Consider the following 12,927-nt stretch of genomic DNA (forward strand, 5'->3'; position numbering starts at 1 on the left):
ATATAGAATTGAAAAATACACTGAGATTTGATCTGCAATAGTGTTAAAATATATATAGATTTGAAAGAAGTATATTGTTATATTCAGTTATTTTGAAATCAGATTTAATTTTTGTCCTCATAACTTCTATTTTCTGCCCTGAGTCTCTTTCCAGAGGAATTTCTGAAGACAGTCAACTGCAGTGTGATTTATGAGGCAGTGAAGGCCAAGTACTTTGCAGTGATGAGGACCTACTTACTTTGGGGAAATCAATGGAGCACATCAGTCTGCAGCACACTTCCTGCCTTAATGGTCCTAAGCTCAATCAATACTTGAAATTTAACTTCACCATCAGTCTGTGGGCAGTGTGTACTTTGCAGCATTCCTTCCATCAACCTCAAATATATGGCCAAATCTATTATAGATGGAGCTAGTTACACTTTCCTTCTTGGTTTTGGATCTGTTGTAAGCCTTGTCCACTGGCATGTTTTAAAGATGTAAAATGTGTTTTGCTGTAGGCCAAGTAATGATTTAAGCCTTGAAGTTACCTGCTCAGGGGATTGGGTGTTGGACAGATGCACAAGATCTATTACATGATTGTTTATCATTTTTTCTTCTTCCTAAAATATTTCCCATTGAGAGCTCTTCAACAGACTATCCAGTATCTTGGAGAGCATTTATAGCATTGACTGTGGCTTTCTTTTCACAGATTCTCTAACCATGGCACAGGTGGAAAAACGAGGGGGTTTGCTCCGGAAATCTTCAGCCTCCAAAAAACCACTGAAGGAAAAAGTGGTGCTGATGTATGATGAGATCTTTATGGTAAGGCCTGGAGCTCTGACAGTTACACACAGCTTGACTCCGTAGTTTCTTATTCTAAAATGAGAAATAAGCTCACCCCTGCCTGCTATCTTTCAGTTCTTCAGAGGGAGAAAGAGAGAGTAAGGGTGAGAGTGAGAATGAGCGCTCTTGTGTTAGAAATTATGACCATGTGTTAATTCATATAGATTGTTGTTATGTTGTTCTTATAGATTGTTGCAGTAAAACAATTGAAAGGAGGGAGGAAAGCTTGAGAAGCTTTTTTTTCCTCAATATCTTTAAGAAAGACTTGTCTTCCGTATGATCCAATGTAAGGACTCTTTTATCCTAGATGTCCCTTGAAGTTCCTTTTGGCCCTAGAATTCTATGATTTAAAATTTTTTAAAAGATGAACTATTAACAACTCAAGTTGTTAGTGGACAGAACAATTGCTTAATCTATCACATTCTCCAACTATATAACATAACTGGTGAATTCCTAGTGATTGGATGGGGGATTTCTTTGGGTCTTCATAACTGCTGATTGACCATGGTCCAAGCCTTTGTTGTGAAGTCTGCCCTATTAGGGGAGGTTAGAGTAATTATATACCCTGAAGGGGTACTTGCCTTCTGAAATTCTGATCATAAATAGTACACATAAAACAGAATAATACTTATAAAAAGAGTTATTACCGGGCAGCCCCGGTGGCCCAGCAGTTTAGCGCCACCTTCAGCCCAGGGTGTGATCCTGGAGACCCGGGATTGAGTCCCATGTCGGGCTCCCTGCGTGGAGCCTGCTTCTCCCTCTGCCTGTGTCTCTGCCTCTCCCTCTCCCTCTGTGTCTGTCATGAATTTAAAAAAAAAAAAAAAGAGTTATTACCATGTTTTGAATTTCTACTATGCGCCTGGTGTCTAAGTGCGTCACTAAGTACATTAACTCTGACAAGAATGATGCAAGAGTGCCATGTTTTCACATGTGCCATGTAAAAGAGCAGTTTACAGATGAGGAAACTGGGGATCATAGTTGGAAGGTGATGGAGTCATGGTTTGAACCCTAGTGTTTGACTCCAGGGCCCTTACTTGTTCAACTTTGCCACACGGCCCAGAATAAATAATGCAATCAAATAAAACCTTTACCTCTTGGCAAGCCTTAGAGATAGAGTTTGAAATGCAAAAATTTAATACAGAATTGCACAGGTCAATACAGATGATTATACAGAGAAAATGAGTGAGAACTTGGAACTATTAGGGCTCTTTCTATATTAGGTAAGTTTGATATACATAGTGCTATTGATTGAGTGAGGATGGGAAGTGCCAACTCCATGAGTAGTCTGAATTTCTTTTTTTTCTTAAAAATTTTAAAAGATTTTTATTTATTTATTCATGAGAGACACAGAAAGAGAGGCAGAGACACAGGCAGAGGGAGAAGCAGGCCCCATGCAAGGAGCCCGACGTGGGGCTTGATCCCGGGTCCCCAGGATCATGCCGTGGGCTGAAGGCGGTGTTAAGCCTCTGAGCCACCCGGGCTGCCCGAGTAGTCTGAATTTCATATATAGATAAAAAAATGACATTATAGAATTATGAGAGTCAAGGGGTACCTGGGTGGCACAGTCAATTAAGCATCTGACTCTTGGTTTTGGTTTAGATTGTGATCTTGGGATCGTGAGATTGAGCCCCACATCAGGCTCTGTGCTTAGCCTGGAGTCTACTTAAGATTTTCCCTCTCCCCCTCCCCTTCCTCCTGTGCTCGCTCTCTCTCTCTCTCAAAGAAATTAAAAAAAAAAAAAAAAAGTGTGATTGTGACCCCTCCTAGGAGAAAGGGATAGAAAAAAATCACTAAAGGAGCACCTTATGAAAAGGCCAGAAATGTTGCATCTCTGTGTTATTCTCAGTTAAAAATCCAGAAGAGATTCCTAGTATACTATTCTTATTGGATCAGGAGTTCTTAACTAATAAAGATATTAGTTCTTGGTAGTAATTTTAAAAGGTCAACTTAAGGGTGAATAGTGGGTGATTGACTTACTGGTTTTATGCCATTAGCTTTCCTCTAAAGTAGGAGTTCTCTTTTTCTTATTTTGCTCTTTAGAATTTCTGTTTGAAAATTATTGCTAAGAAAATTTGGATTTTAGCACTGTAATTTTGTTAACATTTTTGGATCAATTTGAATTAAGGAAAGGAAAGCTCTGTACAGGGGCACCTGGGTGATTCAGTAGGTTAAGTGTCTGCCTTTGGCTCCAGTCATGATCTCAGGGTCCTGGGATCAAGTCCCACATAGAGCCCCCAGCTCAGCAGAGAGCCTGCTTCTCCTTCTCCCTCCTGCTTCTGCTTTCTCCCTCACTCTCTCTCTCTCAAGTAAATAAATAAAATCTTAAAAAAAAAAAAAATCTCCATACAGAGAGCTAAATGCATACAGGAGGGCAAGCAGCAGCAGTCAACACAGGATGTTGTAAAACTATGGCAGTATTACTTATGTGGTCTAGGTTTTGGCTCCTGTACCAGTGTATGTAATAACTTTGTGGATTCTCTTTCCTAAAAGGAGGATGCAAATAACATTTACCATATCTGGCTTTCTGGGCCATTGTATTTCATATATGTGAAAGGGCTTTGAAGACTGTACAGATGTGATGAGGACATATAATGTGACTGTCTTATTCAGATAGTTAGGTTCACTTCTTGCTAGTAGAGAAGATTTGAGGGAGATTCTTTGAGCCATTATTTAACTTTTGGCACAGGGAATATGTATCTATGTACAGTGTCTTTCATTTTGGGGAAAAAACTTTTTTTTTTTAAGATTTTATTTATTTATTCATGAAAGACACACACACACAGAGAGAGAGAGAGAGAGAGGCAGAGACACAGGCAGAGAGAGAAGCAGGCTCCATGCAGGGAGCCTGATGTGGGACTCGATCCCGGGACTCCAGGATCACGCCCTGGGCTGAAGGCAGGCGCCTAACCGCTGAGCTACCCAGGGGTCCCATTTTGGGGAAAAAACTTCTAAAATTATTGTTCCCTGTTATAATAGTGTAGAATGACTAAGGATTTTCAAAGCTAATTTTGAAAGGTAAAGTTGATTATATGTAAGTGACCCTTTCAGATGTATTCTTTCTTTTTTTTAAGATTATTTATTTATTTGAGAGAGAGAGAGAGATATCAAGAGAGTGAGAGTATACACACACACACACACACACACACGTGAGCTGGCGGAGGGGCAAAGAGAGAATCCCAAGCAGACTCCCGACCCAGTGCAGAACCTAAGGCAGGGCTCAATCCCACGACCCTGAGATTGACCTGGGCCGAAACCAAGAGTTGGATTTGGATGCTCAACCAGCTGAGCTGCCCAGTTGCCCTCTTTCAGATGTATTCTTTTTTTTTTTTAGATGTATTCTTATCTTTTTTTTTTTAAAGATTTTTTTTTTTTAAAGATTTATTTATTCATGAAAGACACACACAGAGAGTGAGGCAGAGACAGAGGCAGAGGGAGAAGCAGGCTCCATGCAGGGAGCCCGATGTGGGACTCAATCCCCAGGATCACGCCCTGGGCTGAAGGTGGCGCTAAACCGCTGAGCCATCCTGGCTGCCCTTTTAGATGTATTCTTAATGCTCAGTGTTAACTGGGGATATTGAACCTTCTTATTTTCTGGTTTCAGACAGAGGATCCCAGTAAGTGCAGTCCTCGATTTTGGGAGGAACTCTTCCTTATGAAGGTAAACCTGATGCTATCTCTGGATTTTCCTGGTAACTGAAATTGCCTTCTTATATGTTCTAGGCGCCATACTAAAGGTGCTCATGTTAAATACAATTCACTAAAACTGTTACTAAAAATAGCATCTTCACTGTTTCCTTGGTAGGTGAACTTGGAGTATCTAGAAGGCAAGCTGGAATCTCTTGATGGTGAGGAGTTAATGAAGATCAAGGATAACATTAATTGCTTATTTCAACACTGTATCCAGGCTCTGGGAGAGGAACATCCAATTCGAGTTGTCAATGCATTACAGGTACAAGCTTGGGAAACTGGGGAAGTCTTGTTTTTGGAAAGGGATTGTAACACATATGTTGGGACCTGAGGAACCTAGAATTGCACTTAGGTGTGAAGAGTTTTTTTTTTTTCCTTTAAATAATAAACATTTATGCCATGTTTGTTTAGGCATCTTCTTGGTTAAACAAATTGACTTTCTTTTTTAAGAGATTTTATTTATTTATTTGAGAAAGAAAGAGCACAAGCAGGGGTAGGGGTAGAGAGTGAAGTAGACTGCCCACTGAGCAGGGAGCCCAGTGCAGGGCTCGATCCCAGGACCCTGGGATCATGACCTGAGCCAAAGGCAGACACTTAACTGACTGAACCACCCAAGTGCCCCACAAATTGACCTTTATACTAGTAATCTTGTCTACTTGTATAATTTGATCTAATGCCAAGGCAGATTGACAGAATTTTTGTGATTACTTGAGGAAAGGAAGAGATAGAAGGGAAGCTATGAGGCAGGGATAGTTAGTCTACAGCAAAAATCAGAAGAAATTCTTAATATAGTATTTCTCACTAGATCAGAATTTCTTTTTAAGAGTTTATTTACTTATTCATGAGAGATACAGAGAGAGGCAGAGAGAGAGGCAGAGACAGGATAAGTAGTTCCATGCAAGGAGCCCAATATGGGACTTAATCCCAGGACTCTGGGATCATGCCCTGAGCCGAAGGCAGATGCTGAACTGTTGAGCCACCCAGGCGTCCATAGATCATAAGTTCTTTTTTTTTTTTTAATATTTTATTTATTTATTCAAAAGATACACAGAGAGAGGCAGAGACATAGGTAGAGGGAGAAGCAGGCTCCATGCAGGAAGCCCGATGTGGGACTGAATCCCGGGTCTCCAGGATCATGCCCTGAGCCAAAGGCAGATGCTCAACTGCTGAGCCACCCAGGTATTCCTAGATCAGAAGTTCTTAATATAAGGTTTCAGAGGGTCCTTGACTTCCCAAAGTTATATGTAATATTTTATGTGCATGTGTACATTTTTTCTGGAAAGAGAGCGTTCGTCAGATTTTCAAAAGGGTCTGTAACTTAGAAAACATTAAGAATCATTGTTCTTAGTGGCATGATCACTAAATAATTATTTCTTGAATGACTGTTATGTGCCAAGTCCTGGGTTGATAGGGATACATTTTAAGCTTCTTGAGAGCAAAGACTTTGGTATTTGGTAGTTTCATTAGTACTTTGTTTCTAGTATATAGGACAGTGCCTGGTAAATACTCAGCACTTTATTAGAAATAATTTTTTTAAAAAGATTTTATTTATTTATGCATGAGAGAGAGATAGAGAGAGAGAGAGAGAGAGAGACACAGGCAGAGGGAGAATCAGGCTCCATGCAGGGAGCCCGATGTGGGACTCAATCCTGGGTCTCCAGGATCACGCCCTAGGCCGAAGGTGGCGCTAAACCACTGAGCCATGCGGGCTGCCCCTTAGAAGTAAATTTTTATTGAATGAATGATGGGCAAAATTTCTATAGTTTGTAATCCAGTAGTTCCATTGTAGCTGAGATCAGGCTGAATAGCTAAGGCAGTGATTGACGAGCTTACACTATGAAGAATCTATGACAACATAAAAGATTTTATCAGAACTTTTGATAGATTGGGTTTAAGTTTTTAATTTAAATAGTTGGGTAACTCACTTCATGAGCCCCGGTTTCCTCATCTGTAGATGGTAGAAGTTGCCTCTTGAACTGATGTCCCAGAAAGAAGGACCATGTTTATCCTGTAATTGTGTTAAACTTTGACACAATAAACTCTGCATTTTGGGCATCACAGTTGTAGGGGCTCACTGAAAACTGAAATGAAAGTTGGGAATTGTATTTCCTGTAATTGCAATGGCTCACTGGGGAGGGGGCATGGACAGTAAACTGCTTTTAGTTCAGTGAAAATAAATAGACATTAAGCCACTCGGTGACCCATAAAAATATAGTACATTATTATAATGGCTGAGACTTGTAGAGCTTTTACAAAGTTTTAGGCACTACTCTTGGAGCATTAACAAAGTTCTAGGGACTATTCCAAGTGCTTTACAGTGTTAATTCACATAGTTCTCACAACATCCCTGTGAGATGGATGCTATTATTGTCATTTCCATTTGATGGATGAAAAAACTGAGGCACTGAGAAGTTAACTAATTTGTCCAGGTTTACACAGCTAGTCAGTAGTAGATGGGGATTGTAAAGAATTTAAGTTTTGAAGCAACTGATTGTTACCATATGACTGAAATAACTTTTGTAATATTAAAAAATACTAAAAATTATAAGTTATAATGTAAATACTAGAGTTAATTTTAAATAAAGGAAAGCTCCACCAATTCCATGACTCAAATTTAAAAACTATTTTTATTTTTGAATTCACCTTCCAGTCTTTGCAGTGCAATTTTTAAAAAGAGGATGATGGCCAAAAAACAGCAAAAAAAAAAAAAAAAAAAAAGGGGATCAGCAAAAGAAAGAGAATGACAACAGTTTCGATTGCTGTTCCTCTTTTATTTATTTTTAATTTTTAATTTTTTTCCTTTTTTATTTTTTTAAGATTTTATTTATTTATTCTTGACAGAGAGAGAGAGGCAGAGGGAGAAGCAGGCTTTGTAGGGGGAGCCTGACGTGGGACTCGATCCCGGGTCCCCAGGATCACACCCTGGGGCTGAAGGCAGCGCTAAACTGCTGGGCCACCGGGCTGCCCGCTGTTCCTCTTTTAATTTCTGGATTTTGCACATAGTAGGACTCAGACTGTTTTAGAGCTGAGAGTGATAGAGCAATTGAATGTCAGCTGTGTAAGGAGGAGGTTCTTAGGTTGCAGGGTGAGGCGACAGATCAAGTACCCTTCATGTTTTGAGATTTCCTCTTTTTTTTTACAAAAGAATTCTTTCTCATCTCTGCAGACCTTATGTGCACTCATTCGAGGAGTCCATCAAAAGAATAAGTCTACCTCTGGTTTTGACATTATCAACATGCTGATGGGCTTTGACAAGGCAGAGTTGTGCATGAAGGTGAGGCATAAGTTGCAGATGTGCCTGTGAATGGCTGCTTCTGACAGCTGTTCATGGATACCATCTGCAGACAGTTAATGTACTAGAAGATTTGTGCTCAGGTAAATATGAATGGTTGAATTTGTTCTTGAATTTGAATATTTTTGTTTTACAGATTTGGTTTGTCTGAATAAAGGAAAAGTTGAAAATCAGATTTGAATTGAAGTATCCTTCCCTTGCAGGATAAAGACCAGGATAAAGACTTAGCAGTTTATTTTATGACTTAGATCATGTGCTCATATATTCTTAAAAACACTTATGAACTCAAATAAAATATAACAAGGATAATATAATATACAAGGGTAACTTTTCTAAACTTAAGGTTTTTTGTTTTTGTTTTAAGATTTTTTTTGTTTTGTTTTGTTTTAAGATTTTATTTATTCATTTGAGAGAGACACAGAGAGAATGAACAGGGGGGAAAGGGAGAGGGAGAAGCAGACTCCCTGCTGAGCAGGGAGCCCAACATGGGGCTCAATCCTGGGATCCTGAGGTCATGACTTGAGCCGAAGGCAGACACTCAACTGACTGAGCTGGACAGGCACCCCTAAACTTAACTTTTCTTATTTAACACAATGACTTTATCAGAATTTTTATTTCTACTATTTGACACTTTTTAAAAAGAACAGGTTTATTGAGAGATAATTCACATATGCAGTTCACCCCCTTTTTTAAAAAAATATTTATTTATTCATGAGAGAGACAGAGAGAGAGGCAGAGACACAGGCAGAGAGAGGAGAAGCAGGCTCCATGCAGGGAGCCCGATGTGGGACTCGATTCCAAGACTCCAGGATCATGCCCTGAGCCAAAGGCAGGATGCTCAACCACTGAGCCACCCAGGTGTCCCGCAGTTCACCCTTTTAAAGTGTAATAATTCAGTGGGTTTCTTTTTGTTTTTTTTTTTCTTAAGATTTTATTTATTTACAATTAAAATTCTTTTTAAAGATTTTATTCATTCATGAGAGACACAGAGAGAAAGAGAGGCAGAGACACAGGCAGAGGGAGAAGCGGGCTCCATGCAGGGAGCCAGATTCAGGACTCGATCCTGGGACTCTGGGATCACACCCTGGGCTGAAGGCAGGCGCTAAACTGCTGAGCCACCCAGGGGTCCCTATTTTTATTTTTTAAAGATTTTATTTATTTATTCACAAGAGGCAGAGACACAGGCAGAGAGAGGAGAAGCAGGGTCCATGCAGGGAGCCCAATATGGGACTTGATCTTGGAACTCCAGGATCACTCCCTAAGCTGAAGGAGATGCTTAACTGCTGAGCCACCAGGTGACCCAAGATTTTAAGTAATCTCTATACCCAATGTGGGGCTTAAACTCACAACCCTGAGATCAAGAGTCTCATGCTCCACTGACTGAGCTAGCCAGGCACCCTGATTCAGTGGTTTTTAGTATATTCACGGAATTGTACAACCATCACTACTGTTAATTTTGGAACATTTTTATCACTCTAAAAACATGTACCCATTAGCAGTCATTCCCCATTCCCCCTTCTTTCCAGCACCTGGCAACCATTAAGTTGCTTCATGTATGTTTCTCTTGGTTTACCTATACTGGACATCTCATATAAATGGAATTGTATGTGGTCTTCTGTGTCTGGCTTCTTGCACTTAGCATGATGTTTTCAATTCATCCATGTTATAGCATATATCAGTACTTCATTCCTTTTTTTACTGATTAATATTTCATTGTATGAATGCACTGCATAATTTTATTTGTTTATTTTTAAAAGATTTCATTTATTTATTGAGAGAGAATGAGCGAAAGAGGGAGGGAGAGAGAGAGAGAGAGAGAAAACACAAGCAAAGAGGGGCAGAGAGAGAGGGAGAAGCAGTCTCCCTGCTGATCAGGGAGCCCAACATGGGGCTTGATCCTGGGGTTCCAGGATTATGACCATAGCCAAAGGCAGATGCTCAACTTACTGAGCCACCCAGGTGCCCCTATACCACATCATTTTATTCATTCATCAGTTGATAGATATGTGGGATATTTCAGCATTCTGGCTATTATAAATAATGCTGCTGTGAACATTCATGAACAAGTTTTTGTGTGGATGTAAGTTTTCAGTTCTCTTAGGGATGTACTTAGGAGGAAAATTGCTGGGTCATATAGTAACTCTATGTTTAACATTTCAAGGAACTTCCAAACTGTTTTCCAAAGTTGCTATACCATTTTACATTGCCATCAGCAACATATAAGGGTTCTTTCTAATTTTCTCACGTCTTCGTCAACAGTTGTTTTTGTCGATCTTTAATATATATATTTTTTGAGAAATGTCTATTCACATCCTTTTCCCATTTCTAGATTGAGTTATTTGTCTTTTTATTGTTGAGTTGTAAGAATTCTTTATATATTTTGGATATAAGTCCCTTACTAGATATCTGATTTATAGTGTTTGACGTTATCTTGAATGAAGGTTATTTATAATATGAACTTTGAAGAATTCATCTTCTGTCACTCACTAAATTTAAAATAATCTATTTGACAAAGAAGCCTTGTAGTGAAGGGTTTTTTTTTTTAAGTTATGAATATACAGTTATAAATACATGAAGACTTAGTACCTGGAGTTAGTTTTTTTTTTTTTTTAGATTTTATTTATTTTTTCATGAGAGACACACAGAGAGACGCAGAGACATAGGAGGGAGAAGCAGGCTCCTTGTAGGGAGCCTGATGTGGGACTCGATCCTGGGATGAGATCACGCCCTGAGCCAAAGGCAGATGCACAACTGCTGAGCCACCCAGGCGTCCCAAGGAGTTAGTTATTAATTCTCTCCTATAGAGCTCCCATATACACACGTATATACACATATACATACATATATATGTGTGTATGTGTGTATATATATATATAGATATAGTGGTAAAATCCCAGATCTCACTCATTCTCATAGTTCTCACTATTGCCTATATGCTGCTGATTACTGTCTCTATTTTTAGCTTTAACATCCTGTCATGAGACTCAGAGTTGTATACTCTAACCAGTTGCTGAAGATACCCACTCACACATCCCTAAAGTACCTCTTGCTTGACATCTACAAAATGTTTTCCCTTCATCTGTTTTTTTTTTTTTTTTCTTTCATTCCCCATCAGAATGGGCTCACCTGTTGTCTCAGTCACGCAGACCAAAAACTTGGAAGTCATTCTGGACTCTTCCCCCTTATCTTTCATATCCAGATAATCCCCAAGATCAGCTAATTTTGCCTCAGTTCATATTTCTCATACCTGTTTTTCCTTTTTTCCTCCTACTGCCAATGTTCCCATTATCTCTTACCTGAACTATTGCAGTGATGCCTTCATTCATTCTTTTGACAAATGTTGGTTAGGCTCTGCTGTGCCGGGCATTGGGGATATAGAGGCAAATAAGACATGGCAACTTGCTCAGAAAATAGGTAGATTAGTCCTCATTTGTCTCCTTCCCTTCAGGCTTACCATCTTTAAATCTGTCATCCACACTGATACCACAGTAATATATCTTACACTCAAATCTTTCTTGCTTAAAACCCTTCATTAGTTTCCCTTCACTAACAGGATAAAGACCAGCTCCCTAGGTAGCCTTGTACAGCTTTCATGATCAGCTCCCTGTTTATTCTCCAGTCTCCTCTCTTACCACTGTGCCTCACTCTGTACTTCCATAATAATAAGCTACTTGTTTTTTTTTTTTTAAGATTTTATGTATTTATTCATGAGAGACAAAGAGAGAGAGAGGCAGAGACACAGGCAGAGGGAAAAGCAGCCTCCATGCAGGAAGCCCAATGTGGGACTTGATTCTGGGTCTCCAGGATCACACCCTGAGCTGAAGGCAGTGCTAAACCGCTGAGCCACCCGGGCTGCCCATAATAAACTACTTGTATTCCAACTCCACACCCAGGTCCATGTAGTTCCTCATGTGTCATTGAGCATGCTATTGCCTGTCTAGAATTCTTTTCTTACTCAAGTTTTAATTCCTACTGATTTTTCAAAATATAACCCAACCCTGAGGAGTCCTGGAATACTCAGGACTGAGCCTGGGTTGCTCAGTGGTTGAGCATCTGCCTTTGGCTCATGTTGTGATCCTGGGGTCCAGGGATGGAGTCCCGCATCAGGATCCTCGTGGGTTGGGTTCTCCCTCTGCCTATGTCTCTGCCTTTCTCATAAATAAATAAAATATTTAAAAAAATAATTCCTCTTCTCTATGTATATTTCTGTCATAGTAACCATTAAGTTAAAACTATTTGCTTATTTTTCTCTTCCAGTAGACTAAAAATGCCTTGAGAGCAAGGGTCATTTTTTTCTTGAATTCTTTAAAAGCACAATGTTTAGCACAGAGTAGGCCCTCACTATGTGTTTGTTGAAATAGCTTATTTTGAAGCTTCATTGAGCTTCCAGCATGCTAAATCCTATTCTTCATTCATTCTCCTCCATTAAATGTAAAATATTTCTTTTCTTGTTCTTCTGCTATAGTGTGTGAGGGTTTCATCTTTTGATTAGTTTGGGTCTGACATCTTATTGTTAGTACAAGTGATATACTCCAATCACATTTTCTAGTGGAATTGGCCAGAGTGGAAATAGCTAGCTTGGTAGGTAGCATATATGACCTGTGATAGCTGGTAGTGGTATTGTGTCTTTGTTGTTTGTTTAGTGTGCCTGCATCAAAGTAGATATACTTTACCTACAATTATTTAATCATTATTAATCTTTAACTTAACCACTTATTTTTCTTAATTTAATTGACTTAATTTAATTTAATTGACTTAATTTTATTTAATTAGTTTATTTATTTTCTTTATTATTCAACCATTAGCCTTTTATTTTTAAAATTTATTATTATTTTTAAAATTTTTACTTATTCATGAGAGACACACACAGAGAGAGGCAGAGACATAGGCAGAGGGAGAAGCAGGCTTCATGCAGGAAGCCTGATGTGGGACTTGATCCTAGGACTCTGGGATCATGCCCTGAGCCAAAGGCAGATGCTCAACCCCTGAGCAACCCAGGCATCCCTATCAGGCCTTTTAACAATTTACCTCATTCTAATCTAAAAGTTTATATGAGGATGAGAGACTGCAAATACTTATTTGGTAAAGTAGTGAATTCTTCATTGTTCTGTGCAGTTGTTCTAAAG

The 12,927-nt window shown here is 39.3% G+C and overlaps 1 protein-coding gene across 9 annotated transcripts in view; it reads left to right on the forward strand.

The window, feature by feature from the left end:
- The window catches only part of ARMH3 (armadillo like helical domain containing 3), a 181,713-nt gene that overhangs the window by 14,361 nt on the left and 154,425 nt on the right, over window positions 1–12,927 (forward strand). For 5 of the 9 annotated variants that reach the window (XM_072805589.1, XM_072805584.1, XM_072805586.1 and 2 more), the window contains 4 exons: window positions 689–801; window positions 4,424–4,480; window positions 4,625–4,771; window positions 7,655–7,783. In XM_072805589.1, the coding sequence (XP_072661690.1) occupies window positions 700–801; window positions 4,424–4,480; window positions 4,625–4,771; window positions 7,655–7,783 (435 nt within the window). In that variant the 5' untranslated portion in view covers window positions 689–699. The remainder of the gene's footprint in view (window positions 1–688; window positions 802–4,423; window positions 4,481–4,624; window positions 4,772–7,654; window positions 7,784–12,927) is intronic. The other 4 variants (XM_072805591.1, XM_072805593.1, XM_072805585.1 and 1 more) reach the window with 1 other exon arrangement.

Source organism: Canis lupus, chromosome 29 (assembly GCF_048164855.1).
Source record: "Canis lupus baileyi chromosome 29, mCanLup2.hap1, whole genome shotgun sequence".
Lineage (NCBI taxonomy): Eukaryota > Metazoa > Chordata > Mammalia > Carnivora > Canidae > Canis > Canis lupus.